General features: G+C 36.1%; 1 protein-coding gene and 21 non-coding genes across 23 annotated transcripts in view; 21 read left to right on the top strand and 1 right to left on the bottom strand.

The window, feature by feature from the left end:
- Positions 1-4,587: 4,587 nt before the first annotated feature.
- The window catches only part of LOC144838643 (uncharacterized), a 24,358-nt gene continuing 10,668 nt past the window's right edge, over positions 4,588-18,277 (bottom strand). Inside the window, exons 1-2 of one of the 2 annotated variants that reach the window (XM_078694081.1) lie at positions 11,165-11,419; positions 4,588-8,257 (exon numbers count right to left, since the gene is read on the bottom strand). In XM_078694081.1, the coding sequence (XP_078550207.1) occupies positions 5,491-7,848 (2,358 nt within the window). In that variant the 5' untranslated portion in view covers positions 7,849-8,257; positions 11,165-11,419 and the 3' untranslated portion in view covers positions 4,588-5,490. Of the gene's footprint in view, positions 8,258-11,164; positions 11,420-18,277 lie in introns of those variants that run through there. The other variant, XM_078694075.1, reaches the window with a different exon arrangement.
- Positions 14,630-14,701, top strand: Trnaq-cug (transfer RNA glutamine (anticodon CUG)). The gene has a single exon. It is a non-coding gene; the product is annotated as a tRNA-Gln (tRNA).
- Trnaq-uug (transfer RNA glutamine (anticodon UUG)) lies at positions 14,802-14,873 on the top strand. The gene has a single exon. It is a non-coding gene; the product is annotated as a tRNA-Gln (tRNA).
- Positions 14,974-15,045, top strand: Trnaq-cug (transfer RNA glutamine (anticodon CUG)). The gene has a single exon. It is a non-coding gene; the product is annotated as a tRNA-Gln (tRNA).
- Positions 15,133-15,204, top strand: Trnaq-uug (transfer RNA glutamine (anticodon UUG)). Its single transcript has one exon. It is a non-coding gene; the product is annotated as a tRNA-Gln (tRNA).
- Trnaq-cug (transfer RNA glutamine (anticodon CUG)) lies at positions 15,305-15,376 on the top strand. Its single transcript has one exon. It is a non-coding gene; the product is annotated as a tRNA-Gln (tRNA).
- On the top strand, positions 15,477-15,548 carry Trnaq-uug (transfer RNA glutamine (anticodon UUG)). The gene has a single exon. It is a non-coding gene; the product is annotated as a tRNA-Gln (tRNA).
- On the top strand, positions 15,649-15,720 carry Trnaq-cug (transfer RNA glutamine (anticodon CUG)). The gene has a single exon. It is a non-coding gene; the product is annotated as a tRNA-Gln (tRNA).
- Trnaq-cug (transfer RNA glutamine (anticodon CUG)) lies at positions 15,821-15,892 on the top strand. The gene has a single exon. It is a non-coding gene; the product is annotated as a tRNA-Gln (tRNA).
- Positions 16,005-16,076, top strand: Trnaq-uug (transfer RNA glutamine (anticodon UUG)). Its single transcript has one exon. It is a non-coding gene; the product is annotated as a tRNA-Gln (tRNA).
- Positions 16,177-16,248, top strand: Trnaq-uug (transfer RNA glutamine (anticodon UUG)). Its single transcript has one exon. It is a non-coding gene; the product is annotated as a tRNA-Gln (tRNA).
- Trnaq-cug (transfer RNA glutamine (anticodon CUG)) lies at positions 16,349-16,420 on the top strand. Its single transcript has one exon. It is a non-coding gene; the product is annotated as a tRNA-Gln (tRNA).
- On the top strand, positions 16,521-16,592 carry Trnaq-uug (transfer RNA glutamine (anticodon UUG)). The gene has a single exon. It is a non-coding gene; the product is annotated as a tRNA-Gln (tRNA).
- On the top strand, positions 16,693-16,764 carry Trnaq-cug (transfer RNA glutamine (anticodon CUG)). The gene has a single exon. It is a non-coding gene; the product is annotated as a tRNA-Gln (tRNA).
- On the top strand, positions 16,865-16,936 carry Trnaq-cug (transfer RNA glutamine (anticodon CUG)). The gene has a single exon. It is a non-coding gene; the product is annotated as a tRNA-Gln (tRNA).
- Trnaq-uug (transfer RNA glutamine (anticodon UUG)) lies at positions 17,049-17,120 on the top strand. Its single transcript has one exon. It is a non-coding gene; the product is annotated as a tRNA-Gln (tRNA).
- On the top strand, positions 17,221-17,292 carry Trnaq-cug (transfer RNA glutamine (anticodon CUG)). Its single transcript has one exon. It is a non-coding gene; the product is annotated as a tRNA-Gln (tRNA).
- Trnaq-cug (transfer RNA glutamine (anticodon CUG)) lies at positions 17,393-17,464 on the top strand. The gene has a single exon. It is a non-coding gene; the product is annotated as a tRNA-Gln (tRNA).
- On the top strand, positions 17,577-17,648 carry Trnaq-uug (transfer RNA glutamine (anticodon UUG)). Its single transcript has one exon. It is a non-coding gene; the product is annotated as a tRNA-Gln (tRNA).
- Trnaq-uug (transfer RNA glutamine (anticodon UUG)) lies at positions 17,761-17,832 on the top strand. Its single transcript has one exon. It is a non-coding gene; the product is annotated as a tRNA-Gln (tRNA).
- Trnaq-uug (transfer RNA glutamine (anticodon UUG)) lies at positions 17,945-18,016 on the top strand. Its single transcript has one exon. It is a non-coding gene; the product is annotated as a tRNA-Gln (tRNA).
- Trnaq-uug (transfer RNA glutamine (anticodon UUG)) lies at positions 18,117-18,188 on the top strand. The gene has a single exon. It is a non-coding gene; the product is annotated as a tRNA-Gln (tRNA).

The following is an 18,277-nucleotide window of genomic DNA, read 5'->3' as shown; positions in this document are numbered from 1 at the left end:
AAGGCTATGTCAAGTAGAACACTACTTGTGCTAGGGAGGATGATACTAGGTCCCAAAAGACCTCTCAATCCTTTCCCGTCATTTAACACATCTCCAAGTTCATTGGTGGTGCTCAAGTTGGCAGGAAATTTCTACTTGATTGAATTTCTTTTGTCTGAAGGTTTTTTAGTTTTATTTCGCCCTGAAAATAGATTTACATTGTAAATGCTTGACCGCTAGTATTCAGGAGTGACCTTAAGGATCCACCATTGTATCTATTGTTATCTATAGATTTACTCAAAATCTGTTAAAATAATTAATTTTATTTTTTTGCGAACAATCAGGTTTTTTTATTTGGATGACTCAATATGATGGTTAACTGTCCACGAGTACAGTATTATCTCCTTGATCCAGATTCCTCACTTATATAATCCAACTCAATTACTTAGGAACTTTAGGTGCAATATTATACTGGGTGAAGGTAGGTGGGCTTTCCCAGTCAAAGTGCCGTGCACCCAGTCGAACATTTGCTTTCATATACACGTTCATAATGTCTTACGCACAATATAATATTGAATAATACTGTATTAGGTATTAATATGCACAAATTGGTAATATAATTTTGTAATTAGGTGTATTATATGATAATAATAATTAATAATTATTTATATAGCATCGATTGTTCTATTTTTCTTTCAGAAAAGTATAATAGATAATGTTAAAATATATAATGTACTAAATTGTTTTCTGGATTTTGGTCTTAATGATAATGGTAATGGAAAACCTGCTAGGGAACATTACCGTTTGATGTGTTTTCATTCATGCCTTTGTCAAATAAAATTTAACAAATAAAATGATAAAATAATTGCTACTATTTCTTAAATGTTTTTTTTCGCAAATCGATTTTTTTTCAACCACTCGACGAAAATACCCTCGGACATCTAGCTTTTATTCATTAACCAATTGCGCTTTCCTATAATCATCATTTTCGCATTAAGTCGATAGTAGGGCGTGACCTCAATGACTCAATTGTCAGTGTGAACACGATTTAATATCATTTATTTTAACCATTGTGTAAACATAGAGGAAAAGATAATTTATCCAAGGTATAAATACATAATCATCATCAACATCACGTTCTATATATCAACACAACTGCATTAACTGAGCGTATGGTTAATTGGGGGATTATTATAATTATAACAATAACTGGTAGTTTTTAAACTGCCAGCTATTTACTTAATGAATCACAAAATACAGTTTTGTGGTCAATAAAAAACAACCGTAGATTCCTATGTACACAGTGGCGTAACAGAGGCCCAGGGCCCCTGGTTTAGAAACCATAAGTGGCCCCTCCGACGCTGGAGGCCTTATGCGTTTTTAGCCTTTTTCTACATATTTTAAAGCCTGCCATTTTAGTCGCGTGGACGCGACTCTATAGTTCACTATGTCGGTCGGTCTGTCTGTCGGTCTGTCTGTCGGTCCGGTATCACTATGCATTGTAGCACGCGACTTAATGGCTGTTGGCCTTGTTTTTCCTCTGGGCACTGTTCAGGGCCCCATAAGGTCCGGGGCCTGTACATTGTATTTTATCCTTCTATATGGCCTACATAAGTTAAACTGGTTATTGCCGTGAAATTAATTCTCGATTGCCTAAATGAAAGTATCCAAGTTCGGTTTAATATTCATATCTTGTTTTTATGACGACAATATTACATGTGTCGTGTGTTTCAACGTAACTTCATGGCTTCATGTCATGTTTTATTGTTTAATTTTGACAGATCAATATATTTTATTTGGCGTCGTGTTACCTCATAACACCATGACTTTAAAACTTACTTCAAAATGTCATGAGTCGCATTGAAATAATAAACCTTTTTTAGAGATGTTATATTTTTAGGAAATCGTTCAATAATTTATATAGATCATTGATGGTTAATTTACATTATCTTCTCAACTCCTCATCATTGACCTGGGTCATCGTATTATCAATGTTATCTCCTACAACATGTACAGTATGTAATCACCATGTAGGTTATTATCAATAGCACTAGACAGAAAATAAACACAAGTTAATAACAAGTGTCTTATGTTTAAAGTAGTGTGCTGATGTACTCTGTTCCAAAACAGGCAAAACGTTCATGCGTGTGTATACGTATTGTATACAGTATATACATTAAAGATGTATTGTCCCCCTGAAAAAATAAATTTTAAAACATTTTCTGTTGAATATGCCATTTTAACGTCACATAAAGTTATCCACTTTGACCAAAAATTAGATCGAAAAAAAATGTATTTACCTGAAAAAATTGTAATTTAAAACAAAAAATAGTCAAATTGGCTGCCAGCAAATGGATTTTTGGTTTAATTAACTACAAAATAACCTATTCAAGATTAAATTAGGCCTAATCTTCATTTTTTTTATTTGATTGATATACTGTAATAGTGTGTAACTTTTACTGAAGCAATATTTTGGAAGATGAAACTAAAATTTAGGCAAAGATAATATTTGTGTGGTTATTGGAAGAAGATTAGACTAATGTCCTGCTAAAAAAAGACACTGAATTTGGTCAATTTTTCCAAATGGGAGCGAAATTATTTCAATTGATTTTTGTGGTTATTGGAAGAACATTCCCTAATGTCCTGCTAAAAAAAGAAACTGAATTTGGTCAATTTTTCCAAAATGGGAGCGAATTTATTTCAATTGATGGGAGTTTGTGATAAACCAGGGGCCTGCATAAAAAACGCGGCCCTATTGTTTTGTTGATATTTCCTTTTTATCTAAAAATGGAGATGGAATTATATATTTTTACATCACGCGAACGAGAGGTCATCCTGATGTAGTTGCATCGCCCTTGAGAAAAATGAGTATTATCCTACTTTCAAACAAATACCGACTTCCGGAGCTCTAAAACCCATTCCACTTTAAAACACGTTTCGCGCTAATAATTCCTTAGAGAATTATATCAGAAATATAAAAGGCAGTTTGCATTTTATATTTTCGAGCTATTGTATAGAATTGAGTATTTAACTGTATCTGCTGGGAGCGTGTATTGTGGTACTGTCGTATAACGGTATAAAGATTGAGTTCCCACCGAAAAGCGTAAAATTAGTCTTTCCTTATTTTATTGGGAACAATAACCTGGAGCATTTTTCATACTACAGACTTGTCCCAAGTCTGTAGTTATTTCATGGAGTAAAGAATATTAATTTCTTACTTATTCCATGCTTATTCTTTACTAAGTGATATGCCCAAATGTGGTAGTAATATGACATCATCATGTCTCGTCTATTATGAGTACATCACATTTTTTGTCATATAGGCCTAAAGTTTGATAGTGTAGACAGAGCTTTAGAAAATTTATATTACATTAGCCTATATTGCTCCATTTGAGTGGCTTGATAGTGTTGCAAAGTATGAACACGACCGATAATATGTTCTTTCTAATGATTCTTTTTCTTATTATTTCTTTCTTTTAAACAATTAGCAGTTGATCTTATTTCCAACAAAATGATTTATTTTCAGCAAACCAAGTATCTGTGATTAACGAGTTTTGTGTCAAAATCGAAATCTCTTTTGTCCCGAAAATTAATTTACAACTTTGCTATTGTTCTCGGGAAATGATTTTTTCGCCAATAAGTGACAAAGTATGTGTTTTTGCTATCGGTTGAACGTCACATGGTTCTGTTCATGAACGACCAGAAGTCATATCCATGGGGTGATCTTAGAATAATACACATTCGTCTACATTCAGGAAGTCTTTCTAAAGGTCTTTTTATCCATCCGGCTTGTTGTACAAGTCCCAGGCGACAATTGGAACAAGACAAACACGCGTTAGGGAGAGTCAGGCGAGGAAAAGTTTATCCCCAAGAGACGGAGGTTAAGCCTCGTCTTATCTCTCCAATTTAATAATTGTACTGTATGGTGCACGTACAGTGATTTATTTACTTGTTCGTATAAGTACTAGGGTGGTTTGAATTTATACAAGAATAACCATTTGGCAACGTTCAACACTCGAAACAGAATTTCATTCCTATAACTCAATTTGCATTTACTGCGCGCTTAATCCTTCAATAAGTTCATGTCGTTTTCTCTTTTCCCAAGTCTATATTTATATTGTCTTTTTTATGTTAGTCCACCAGTCAATGTTTCGATTTTTTTCTGGAGTATTATACGTATGAAACGCCATATATGCTAGAATATTGTTGTTTTACTAATATTCGAAACAGTTTGGCCAACTCGCCACTTTTCTCTCTTTCCTTACTCTCACTCTTTTAAATCGTCGCCGTTTGGTGGTATTTTTGTCTGGAGTATTATACGTATGAAACGCCATAGGTGTTAAAATATTGTCGTTTTACTAATATTCGAAACATTTTTGACAGTTTTTCTTTACATGGTCCATTAATAAGATCTGCCTCTTGTAGCTTGTTAATGAACTGTCTTTGATTAGTTAGTCAACTCCCCTTTCCTATTGTCACTCTAAATTGTCTCCGTTTGGTGGTATTTTTATTTTTCAATAAGATGATGTTAGCTCGTCTGTAGTGAATGCAAGGAGCACCGTCAATGTCAAACATAACAGCAAATAACGATTGAAATATTAATTATAATATCAGTACAATTTATTAAACAATAGTACATTTTTATACAATCTTCTCAACATAACACTCTTTCAGTGTCCTTAAAATATTAACAGGAATATACTTGTTTACAAAAATTAAAATGATTACTCCTTTAAAAAATATGATTCAATTTTACCCACGGCACTCGTATAACTGGTGGAAATTATGACATTGTTGCTACAGTAAATTGCATGAGGCCTATAATTAATAATTGGCAATGGTCTATTGTTCTTCTTAAAAATATAGTGTGTAACTTATACTCCACTCCTTAGCTAATACATCTCTGGGGTTTTTTTTCTGATGTTTTTTGAATGAGCAGTTTATTTTGTCAATCCATCATATTTTTAATTAAAGTGACTTTTAACATTGACTAATAATAATATAATCATAATAATACAGTAATAATAATAATAATCTCATTTGGGTTGATTGTTCTATTAACGTGTAGTTACAATGTAGTATATATCTTATATAAAATATGAAAGACTGTCCTTTTGGTTGAAAAGGTTATTGTAACTACCGACACTCGCATCTTCCTAGCCTATCATCAATATTATAATTCTAATCAATTGCAGCAGCGTAACTTGCAGCCTTATTGTATCAAATACCCTATCAAAAACAATTCACAATACTCTGTATTTTGTAAGCCTACCTAATATAAAATACTGGTATAATTTGAAATTCTGAATATTATGTGATCAGACAGCAGTACATTCTGGCGAATTATCATTCTTGGTTATAATGATTGGTTACATAGAACATCACAACTTTCGCAGTGCACACACATAATGTTCAAATATTTACAGTACATGGCATGCTAAAGAATATTGTTCTTAAGAACCTAAATCTACAGTCTCTGTTAAAGATATTTAGGCTACCAATACGACAACATTATGATATAAATGACGCCGGTTTTCGCGGAACGTATGACGGTTTCTCAGGGCTGAACATCGGTGAAAATGAGAGGTATGAGGCTTCCTGAGGTGCCTTCGGACGCTTTCGCTGTATTTGAGAGTATTCGTTTGAGGATTTATTTCGATTTACCGGTTTCTTAGCTACTTGCGGTGGTTCCTTAGGAAGAGTTTTAGGTCTCGTTATTTTACTTGGTTTATTTTTAGGCACGGCTGGCTTTTGGTCTGATTTTTTAGGTTGAATGTTTTTACTTTCTACTACCACCGCCGTCTTGGAAGGGCTACTGGTGTGATTTGCCTTTGTAAATTGCACATCAATGGGTTTGTTCGAATCGAGAAGCGTGTCAAGAGATGTGTATATAGGTTCTGATGGCGGCGCTGCGAATGATTTTGATCGCTCAATTTTGGACTTTATAGGTTTGTCTGAGGGTGGTATGTTAGCCTGGCTTCCAGCAATTGAAGGCGCTAAGTAGCCGTCTGCATCTTCAGAGAAAAGCAGGCTACTAAGTGACTGCGATGAAAACAAACGTCGCTGGGTGTTGTCAAAGTTTTTAAATAATTCTTCAAAGGACGAACACTCTTTGGTTGATAGTTTGTTTTTATACATCTGTTTCATACAAGTCGCGTAGGTAACGCCGCCATTTTGAATGGCAGTCGAGTCATTACACATCTCGTCGTCGTTCGGTGTTTCACTACCCTCGGGATCTTTCCGTTTAGTCATGGGAGTAGCGTATATTGGTGAGTCAGGTTCGTCAATAGTGTTGTTATTCTCGCACTCTCGGCTCACAAACAGACCGGCTTCATTACTGCTTGGACGGAGAGGACTGTACAATCCTGAATCGTCGACGTCGTCTGGTACTTCTGGTACAGCGTAGTCATCGCGATCTGTATGGACGTCATGGTGTACTCTTGGTTTAACAATGACAATCTGGTCTAAAGTTAGTTTGCTTCTGGGTTTAGTATATTTAAACTTACGATATGTTATCCAGATGATTAGGCAAACAAGAATAAACAAGAATAGCAAACACAGAACAACAATAACAATAATACGTTGCGTTATGCTGACGTCATCCTCTGGAATGACGCTTCCAACGTCGGTTGCGTTCACTGGTGGCTCTGTGGTCATCTGAGGTATACGTGGTGGAAGCATTGTGCGTAGTTTTGGAACTTGTCCCGTTCCGTCTTTAGGTGTTTGTGTTATAGCAATAGCAGGACCAATGTCTGCGGTATCAACTAAACTTGATATACGCTGCATTGCAGTGGTAGTCTGTTTCCGTGTCGTTTTCTGTGTCGTTGTCAATACTGTCGTTGTTGGAGGCATTGTCGTAGTCGGTAGATCTAACCAGATCTTTCCACGAGATTCGGCCGTTAGTCCGTTTTCTGTTGCAACTGTACAATAAAACCGTACCTTATGATCCTGTCTTTTAAGATTTCTTACCGTCACAGAGGTTCTATCATTAGATATTTGTAAACGTTTGCCCATTTTTCTCATTGCGTTTAGCGGTGTCGTTTTCCAGGTGTAACTAACGATTGACGGAATTCCTTCAGCATTACAGGTGAAAGTTACCGTTTCTCCGAGAAGACCATTAAATCGTGTTGGCACAACATCTGCTGTCGGAGGAATTAAGAGCGCCTGAGCAGTACAAGCACGCTGCGATTTTAAAGCAGGTGTATCCATTACGCAAGAGAAAGCCAATCCGTTGTCCTCTTCATAAACATTTTTTCGATAGTAAAATTGCACGGTGTCGTCGAAAGTCTGGTCAATGGCGGCAAGTTCAACATCTCCATGAAAGAGTTTGACTTTTGGCAGAGGATTTCCACCATATGTCATACACACGAAGTCTACCAAATCACCAGGCATAGTTTCATTCCTGTCCTTTGGTAGAAATACATTGATAACACAATGAGGAGATTCGATATTTGGTTCTCTTATCTCTTCCTCTTCCACGGCTGCAAGTTTTCTCGTACCGACTCCACCGTTAATTTTGTAGTCGTTTCTACTATCACATACATACTGAATGTCTTTAGGTTTATTGTAATGATATTTTATGACATCAAAATCCTCTGTATGCGTTAGCTGCAGATTATTGTTGCTGCGGGCATGCCTTGATCTCAGATCCTCCCTCTCTATATCAATATCTGTACATACAAGATCGGTTTCACTTTCTCTTGTGCAATGCACCTCCTCAAACGGCACAGCACCAGCAAGTTCGCATCGCGATTTAGATTCATTTGGTTCCTTCAGATTTCTAAAACAATCAACACTCAATAACTCTTGATAAAAAGTCGTTAGTATCACAATAAAATAGATACTCGTTCCCCCTCCTAAAACATTCATGATTGAGGGTGAAGTGGTGAAGGCAAGCCTGAGCAGTGCAGTTTTATGCGTATAACTGTCAAAATGTGACCTTATCAATCGACCTCCTGCGTCGTAGAAAAATCAAGGAGTTTGTTTACTTCGCGCAAAACTAAACTCCATTTTATATATTCGCAACTTGGCAACCTGTCGTCGACATCGATTGCCTTTATTGTATGAACCACTATTGTTTGCAAACGTTCCTTTTCTTATTGCCTGTTCACACACCGGCAATTACCCAACTGAACTTGACTTTCGGATATTGACGTCACATTCACAAAAAACAGACAATCGAAATTTCAAACAACGCATTTACAAGTTTGCAGAATTCACGTTTTGGTTGCATCGTCTTCATAACAATTCTTGATTCGGTGCAATAGATCCTTTTTACCTAAATAGATAAATATAAAAAAAAACCATGTTAAATCTCAGATAAATGCAAAATAGGCGTATAAATGAAGTTAGCATGGCTTGCAAGGCCAAAATAACACTTTAGTGAATTTGGAAAATATAGATCGTTGCGGCAATTATGCAAATGTCGTTATGCAAAATAATTAAGTTATTTCAACCATCTTTTTCTAAATAAATGAACATAACATTAAAGAAACCACCTTAACATTATAGATGTAGATAGACCTTAGAATGAATGTAGCACGCCATTAACGCCTTTAGTGGCTTAAAAGCAACATAGCTTAGACGCATTAATCGATTATTACATCAGAGATCGTACATTATGCGTGTATATGTCGTAATTAATCCACGAATCGCACTATTCGTTGTACTGTATTATTCGGTGTCGATGACCTGGAAGTACAACCTTTTATTGATCTCCTTCATCAATCAGAAAGTAAAGACGTCGATCGTCAGGGTTATTTAATTATATGATGTGTTATAAAAGGCAACATGATGCGACTACCATTACCTTCAATCAGTAAACCAAGATTTAATTTTATTCAGCCTAACTCTATACATTCATGTAATATTCATCCTACAATCTAACCTCTAACCGTAAACATCCCTTCGCAGAATTTGCAAACATGTTATTATCACACTGTATTCATACAAATACAAAATGGCTGATATACCGTAACTGTTATAAATCTGTCGCCATTGGTCAGAAGTTAAATGAACCTTGACCTCGTGCGGCTTTCAACAGACGGCTAATTCACTATCACACCAATTACGATATATTGACCGAATTACCGCAAACTGTCACATAAATTCAAGTTCATTGAACTCATGGAAAATAGTCCCCATTAATACTTCTGTTTGAGGTATAAATAGAAAGAGGAACTGTTTTCTTTACAACCATTTTAATAGAAGAAATATTTACTGTAGAGTCTATTCAAGAAATTAAATATACGCTCGTGACCTTTTCAATACCATCACAAGTTTTTAATATTCGATCCTGTGATTATTGTTGATAGTGACTATAGTTTAAATATTTTTTCTTGTGTAATACATGTATGCGAATTTTGAATAAAATATACCGAGATATAAAAGTTATACTCGGCACATTTCACTTTAATATTTCAAATCAACAGCAACCATTAAAGATGCATGTTACACTATCTTTGAGGATTTATATTACTGGTAAAATTTAGTAGTAGGCCTACAATATTCAAGCAGTAGGCCTACAATGTTGTACCAATATGTGATTTTTTTGAACGCTGGTAAAGTCTTTTTTCCGGTTTTCAGTACAAAATGACATTAAAGGAAGCAAATCTATTCTGTGTTAGAACATAATTGGAGCCCTCATGGGAGCCTGTAACGAGGGATTGTCTGTATGCATTCACCCATCGAACACCGCTACAACCCCATGTCCCCACAGATCGTTTAAAGAGCGGGTAAACGGATCGTAAATCACTAAACATATATATTTATTTTAAATCCTATAGTTCATTGAACGCATTCAATAGGAACGTTTATTCTGTGGTTATTTGTACAGATTTGTTTGTCTGCATAATACAGCTAACTAACACAATCCAACATTATTAAATCATGGGTCCATGATTGAATAAAGAATCACAGCAATATACGATACGTTACACACAATTAGACAACATGCAATGCGTTATTTGTGTTCTTTTGGCTGTCCTGGATAACTTGCATGTATGTATGGAACGTCATGTCTGCATTATGTTAAAATACACATTCAGAACGGCGTTTCATACGAATGTACTACACGTCGCGGGCGCACAATGTTGCGAGCGTAAGATTGACGCGAGATCTTCATCATCCGTGTGAGCCAGCAGAATTTGTATGGGCCGCCATGTGTGACAGGTTATTCATCAGCATCACGGTCTATTAATGAAATTCAAATTTATGGGTTTTTTTTTTGTTTGCTTTAAAAATTATGGATACAATCGACGTTGATGAGTAAGCCTAACCTTGAATATGAAGTCGTAATTGTTAACGATATATTTGTATGGTGGTCTGATGTAACTTTGGCGACGAGCCCAGGAGTTCATAAAGCGGCCGACAATGTAGCCTACATACATGAACACACGTTAAGTGGGGGCCGTAAGGTTATCGGTGTTATAGACAAGATTTGGTTTTTATTTACAATACATTATTTTATGTTCTATTATGGTTATTTCCTTTACTGCCGATTTAAGCGTAGCTTCCATTGGATTGGATCATGGGAAGGTGATTTCGGGTGGGTTCGCTCACCCGAACCTCCGTAACCCCTTATCCACCAGGCTACTTGTAACATTAAAAATGTGCGTGTCTGGGGGGGGGGGGGGAGGGGTTTGCTGCTACCCTGGCCTTGCCAGCTTCCTTATACGGTTTAATGTTATCCGATAGAAATTAACTTTTGGAAAAACACTAATGGGAATATACCGTAATGTATTTGAAGGACAAAAAGCGCAATGCTGCACCATTCTTTTACATAGCTCTTGACTCAATAGCATACAGAAGGGCCTGCAAAATAACTGTATAAGTTAAGTGCTTCTCCAGAGTTATCGTGACCTTTCATGATAATAGTGCTTGCAATATTTAGAAACGACACTATCGGCTGTTTGCATACATTACGCTACGGAATGCTTTTATTTACACTAGGCCTAAACTTAACATTATTCAGGCCTACACAACATGGCGTAAGGAAACAATTGTACCACTAAGTGCATCAAATAAAATAGTAAAATGTACACATATTGTTATTTTGTATGTTGCACTATATTGTTAATAATACTAGGCCTATTATAGAGGCCTAACAGTCAGTAGTTGCATAAAAATATATTTCGAAGTAATAATACTATGAAAACCGGTATTATATAGACTAGTATACACTAACCTTTTTACTTGATATAAAAATGCCCAGTAAAATCTACAAATATTCTACGTAAACATATTCCAACAAATGGATCAATCGATGTAGGCATGCGCCTGTTCCCACATAAGATCCAGGACAGTCAATCTAATCAATGAGTGCGCCGGAAGGTATAATCAATAAATCCAACTTCCGATCGATTATCTTCTGTTCAATTATGACCGTGAATATTTATATTTATAGATACATATAGATTTAAAGGCGTCAGTTGTGTATCGTCTTCCCAGTCTACTCAAGGCAGACTACCTCGCTCTATGAAGCAAACTGGAATAATGAATAAAACCTAGCGGTACTGTAGCAAACATACCGCTATCAATTAGCTCAAATAACAAATCAAGTCAGGCACGACTTGATTGCATAAAGGAGCGTTTGTACTGATCTTATTCCTGCGGTCGACATGAGCGATCGGGATAAGTCCCTATAGGCAGAAGGCTCTTAATTTCGCCCGATGATAAGTTCGAACTGGTTTGCCTTGTCAAACAACTACAGTATTGTACAGTATTTACCTTGGATATTATAAACAAACTAGACAAAAAGGCTTCCTTTTACCACTTAGGATGGCCCGAGGCGGCACCCTGTTAATTGGAGGTGGGCTCATCGTTCCAGATGGCCATTGCTCATGTTGTCACACCTCCTCAAGAGGCACTATTAAATCGATATTACTTTTACTAGTAAAACAATCATTTGTTTATACCTCAGTGTGTGCATCAACGTTTCTAGACCACTGGGAGAAATATCCATGCAAACAAAATAAGCACTATTTGGTTACTGTATTTTTTTTATATAAAATATTTATAAAACGTAGGCATATTGCAGGGAATTCTGGTAGTCACAGGAACCAAGTAGGTAGTAAAACTAAAACAGAATGGGGGGTAAATTGGGGGTTGGGGTGGCGGTCGTGCATAACAACCAGTTGTGTGCAGCTTAACCAGAAATAAGAGATGCCAAGAAGTGTCCGATTGGTTTATTTTGAATCATAATCGCAGCCTTAATCGTTGTTAACATTAAGCTTGATTTCTATTCCACTTGGACGCTACGTAAGCGAGTTGACCAATCAGAAGCGACAGTTGTAATAATCCATCGCTTGTGATTGGTCAAATCCCTTACGTTGCGTCACGTCGTTGTGTTGCGTCTCTAGTGGGAACCACGCATTACGGTATACGGTACATTCTACATTCATTCTTGATATCCTTTACACACGACAACGATCGCTAAAACGATGACGATTGTATTGCCAGACAGTAATGTATCATCAGACATTTCAATATCGATACAATAGAAAGGTTCAATAGCATGTAAAAACGCTCCATATGTTTTCAATAGGCGGGATTTGGCGATCAGTGTAGTGTGGACGTCTGACTAATATCTCCCGCCTACATCATAATCCTCTATCATTTATAGTCATTCCATTCATAAAATATAGCCCATTAATAATTCACTTAACAGGGTATCATCGGTCACACAACAGTTCCTACATATAATGAAAACAAATTCAAACCATTACCGATGTGAGTGTTAACTGTTTTTCATTGTATAATTACGGTAGCTCATTTTGACATGTGATGCAATACCGTCTACCGTGAATAAAAGGATTTCATTTTATTTCCACAAAACATATCAAACATTGTGTGCAAAATTATAAAAGTAGTCTAACACATTCAAATTGGGCATGAGATAATAATTTTCCTGTCGATGGGAGTCTTAAAATTCCCTTGAATCATAGACTTTGTGTTTGATTTTTGAGAGAAGTTGAAAGGAATTAAAACAGAGGCTGTATCTGCAATTAATGTTAAGCGTTTTACTTAATTTCTTCCCATCTGTCTTGTGGAATTGTTAATTAACAAAAAAGACCGTTCTTTTGTGGTTTTCACTTGGAAGTTCGGTATAACACGGGCGCCTTTGACATATACATTCTAGTAATCACCGAACCACTCATGTCGTAAATTACCTCATTTATCGTAATAATTTTACAGACTAAATTATGGAGCCATGTCACACAGTATATTCCTTGTTACACAACAGGGCAAACCTCAACATGGCTTATGCCTTCATAGAGCATTACTGTTCTCTTTGTTTTATTGAGTTATCCTCTTAAACTCTAATAAATTATTAAAACAAAGTCGATGGGGCTAGAATTGGTACTGCCTAGAATGCTGTAAATTAATTGAACAAATATCCCTTTCACACCATCAACTAACACGACTCTTATAGAGAATGGTCACCGACCCCGGAGTTTCTCGTCGTTGTGAATGGTCACCTACTAAACTGACCATGGACGTAGGCCTACAGTGATAATCGTTGGTCAAGTATTATCGTTTATTAATATTACTGTACTTAACGGGACTAGGAGTTGGGTAGTCGAGTGGTAGGACACTTGACTGTCACACAGAGAGACCTGGGTTCATTTCCCGACAACTCCCAGTCTACTCAGCTGTAAATGTAAATGAGTACCTGGTTGAAAATACTAGGGAGAATAAGGCGGCGTGAAAAGGAACTGGCCGCCCTGCCACATAATGCCAAGGCTTGTCAAATGAGCTCCTAACAGCTCATTACCCTATGTTCAGAATTGAATACCAGACATTAGTACTTTTTTTTTTAACGGGACTATAATTTATAATATCAGTCTGTTTTGTTTTTATTATTTATGTTACCACTTAAATTAATAATTATTTTGTTTGTAACTGACCGATTGTCTTCTCCAGCAATCACGTGGTGTTAAAGTATCAATCTGTATATATTTTATATCATCACCAGTCGGATGTATAAGTGTGTAAAAATAATGGAACTTGAACGTGATGAACTAAAAACACTCATTTGTTACGCTTGCTTAATTATTGTTTTCCCTGTTGTCAGTTTGACTTTCTAACATCACGTACAGAAATTCGCTAATGGTTTCCCGGTGTACCATGTGACTTGCAGACGATAATGATCAATCTCATTAGTCGATATGGTTAACTATCTTGTCTGCTCCAATAACTGATACTGATACATGAGTCTTTAACATGAACTTTTACGAACTGTGCAAATATCGAGTTATTATGACATGTTTTTTTTTAAATGTGTTTATATAATCGTGGCTAATGTTTTACCATGGACCTATAGGCCTAATAATGGCCATTTTGAACAACATTAAAAACCCACAAATTGGACGTAGGTCTAAACAGATTAAACATGGAAACCATTATGTAGACCGACTACCGGTACTAAATATGCATGCCTACAAACAGAACCTTTTTCTTTTAACTTCTTTGTTCAAACATCGGGTGTAATAATGGTTAGCACTCTGCACTCTGAATCCAGTGATCCGAGTTCAAGTCTCGGTAGAACCTGAATTTTTGTTGATCATGCCTTTTAAAACCAAATAATTTAATGTGATTTTATTCTTTGCGTTTCGTCGAATTCTTTTGATTTCTGCTTTAGGCAAGCATCGGTTCTATGGTGTAATGGTTAGCACTCTGGACTCTGAATCCAGTGATCCGAGTTCAAGTCTCGGTAGAACCTGAATTGTTGTTGATCATGCCTTTTAAAACCAAATAATTTAATGTGATTTTATTCTTTGCGTTTCGTCGAATTCTTTTGATTTCTGCCTTAGGCAAGCATCGGTTCTATGGTGTAATGGTTAGCACTCTGGACCTTGAATCCAGTGATCCGAGTTCAAGTCTCGGTAGAACCTGATTTTTTGTTGATCATGCCTTTTAAAACAAAATAATTTAATGTGATTTTATTCTTTGCGTGTCGTCGAATTCTTTTGATTTAAGCTTTAGTCAAGCATCGGTTCTATGGTGTAGTGGTTAGCACTCTGGACTCTGAATCCAGTGATCCGAGTTCAAGTCTCGGTAGAACCTGATTTTTTTGTTGACCATACCTTTTAAAACAAAATGATTTAACGTGATTTATACTTTTTTTTTTGACTTCTTATTTGGTCAAGCATCGGTTCTATGGTGTAATGGTTAGCACTCTGGACTTTGAATCCAGTGATCCGAGTTCAAGTCTCGGTAGAACCTGAATTTTTGTTGATCATGCCTTTTACAACCAAATAATTTAATGTGATTTTATTCTTTGCGTTTCGTCGAATTCTTTTGATTTCTGCTTTAGGCAAGCATCGGTTCTATGGTGTAATGGTTAGCACTCTGGACTCTGAATCCAGTGATCCGAGTTCAAGTCTCGGTAGAACCTGATTTTTTGTTGATCATGCCTTTTAAAACAAAATAATTTAATGTGATTTTATTCTTTGCGTTTCGTCGAATTCTTTTGATTTAAGCTTTAGCCAAGCATCGGTTCTATGGTGTAATGGTTAGCACTCTGGACTTTGAATCCAGTGATCCGAGTTCAAGTCTCGGTAGAACCTGATTTTTTGTTGATCATGCCTTTTAAAACCAAATAATATAATGTGATTTTATTCTTTGCGTTTCGTCGAATTCTTTTGACTTCTTATTTGGTCAAGCAGCGGTTCTATGGTGTAATGGTTAGCACTCTGGACTCTGAATCCAGTGATCCGAGTTCAAATCTCGGTAGAACCTGATTTTTTGTTGATCATGCCTTTTAAAACCAAATAATATAATGTGATTTTATTCTTTGCGTTTCGTGGAATTCTTTTGACTTCTTATTTGGTCAAGCAGCGGTTCTATGGTGTAATGGTTAGCACTCTGGACTCTGAATCCAGTGATCCGAGTTCAAGTCTCGGTAGAACCTGATAATTTGTTGGTCATACCTTTCAAAACAAAATGATTTAACTTGATGTTATACTTTTTCAAAAGAATGGCGTTTCGTAGAATTCTTTTAACTTTTAATTTGGTAAAACACCGGTTCTATGGTGTAATGGTTAGTACTCTGGACTTTGAATCCAGTGATCCGAGTTCAAGTCTCGGTAGAACCTGATTTTTTGTTGATCATGCCTTTTAAAACAAAATAATTTAATGTGATTTTATTCTTTGCGTGTCGTCGAATTCTTTTGATTTAAGCTTTAGTCAAGCATCGGTTCTATGGTGTAATGGTTAGCACTTTGGACTTTGAATCCAGTGATCCGAGTTCAAGTCTCGGTAGAACCTGAATTTTTGTTGATCATGCCTTTTACAACCAAATAATTTAATGTGATTTTATTCTTTGCGTTTCGTCGAATTCTTTTGATTTCTGCTTTAGGCAAGCATCGGTTCTATGGTGTAATGGTTAGCACTCTGGACTCTGAATCCAGTGATCCGAGTTCAAGTCTCGGTAGAACCTGATTTTTTGTTGATCATGCCTTTTAAAACAAAATAATTTAATGTGATTTTATTCTTTGCGTTTCGTCGAATTCTTTTGATTTAAGCTTTAGCCAAGCATCGGTTCTATGGTGTAATGGTTAGCACTCTGGACTTTGAATCCAGTGATCCGAGTTCAAGTCTCGGTAGAACCTGATTTTTTGTTGATCATGCCTTTTAAAACCAAATAATATAATGTGATTTTATTCTTTGCGTTTCGTCGAATTCTTTTGACTTCTTATTTGGTCAAGCAGCGGTTCTATGGTGTAATGGTTAGCACTCTGGACTCTGAATCCAGTGATCCGAGTTCAAATCTCGGTAGAACCTGATTTTTTGTTGATCATGCCTTTTAAAACCAAATAATATAATGTGATTTTATTCTTTGCGTTTCGTGGAATTCTTTTGACTTCTTATTTGGTCAAGCAGCGGTTCTATGGTGTAATGGTTAGCACTCTGGACTCTGAATCCAGTGATCCGAGTTCAAGTCTCGGTAGAACCTGATAATTTGTTGGTCATACCTTTCAAAACAAAATGATTTAACTTGATGTTATACTTTTTCAAAAGAATGGCGTTTCGTAGAATTCTTTTAACTTTTAATTTGGTAAAACACCGGTTCTATGGTGTAATGGTTAGTACTCTGGACTTTGAATCCAGTGATCCGAGTTCAAGTCTCGGTAGAACCTGATTTTTTGTTGATCATGCCTTTTAAAACAAAATAATTTAATGTGATTTTATTCTTTGCGTGTCGTCGAATTCTTTTGATTTCTGCTTTAGGCAAGCATCGGTTCTATGGTGTAATGGCTAGCACTCTGGACTCTGAATCCAGTGATCCGAGTTCAAGTCTCGGTAGAACCTGATTTTTTGTTGATCATGCCTTTTAAAACAAAATAATTTAATGTGATTTTATTCTTTGCGTGTCGTCGAATTCTTTTGATTTCTGCTTTAGGCAAGCATCGGTTCTATGGTGTAATGGCTAGCACTCTGGACTCTGAATCCAGTGATCCGAGTTCAAGTCTCGGTAGAACCTGATTTTTTGTTGATCATGCCTTTTAAAACAAAATGATTTAACGTGATTTTATACTTTTTCAAAAGAATGGCGTTTCGTCGAATTCTTTTAACTTTTAATTTTGTAAAACACCGGTTCTATGGTGTAATGGTTAGCACTCTGGACTTTGAATCCAGTGATCCGAGTTCAAGTCTCGGTAGAACCTGATATTTTGTTGGTCATGTCTTTTTAGACAAAATAATTAAACGTGATTTTATTCTTTTTCAAAAGAATTGCGTTTCGTCGAATTCTTTTAACTTCTAATTTAATCAAGCATCGGTTCTATGGTGTAATGGTTAGCACTCTGGACTTTGAATCCAGTGATCCGAGTTCAAGTCTCGGTAGAACCTGATTTTTTGTTGATCATGCCTTTGAAAGCAAAATGATTTAACGTGATTTTATACTTTTTCAAAAGAATGGCGTTTCGTCGAATTCTTTTAACTTCTAATTTAATCAAGCATCGGTTCTATGGTGTAATGGTTAGCACTCTGGACTTTGAATCCAGTGATCCGAGTTCAAGTCTCGGTAGAACCTGATTTTTTGTTGATCATGCCTTTTAAAACAAAATAATTTATTGTGATTTTATTCTTTGCGTTTCGTCGAATTCTTTTGACTTCTTATTTGGTCAAGCAGCGGTTCTATGGTGTAATGGTTAGCACTCTGGACTTTGAATCCAGTGATCCGAGTTCAAGTCTCGGTAGAACCTGATTTTTTGTTGATCATGCCTTTTAAAACAAAATAATTTAATGTGATTTTATTCTTTGCGTATCGTCGAATTCTTTTGATTTAAGCTTT

The sequence above is a fragment of the Antedon bifida genome, chromosome 1 (assembly GCF_963402885.1).
Source record: "Antedon bifida chromosome 1, ecAntBifi1.1, whole genome shotgun sequence".
In the NCBI taxonomy this organism is placed as follows: domain Eukaryota; kingdom Metazoa; phylum Echinodermata; class Crinoidea; order Comatulida; family Antedonidae; genus Antedon; species Antedon bifida.
Note: the sequence above shows the minus strand (reverse complement) of the source record. Positions and strands in the feature narration are given on the sequence as shown.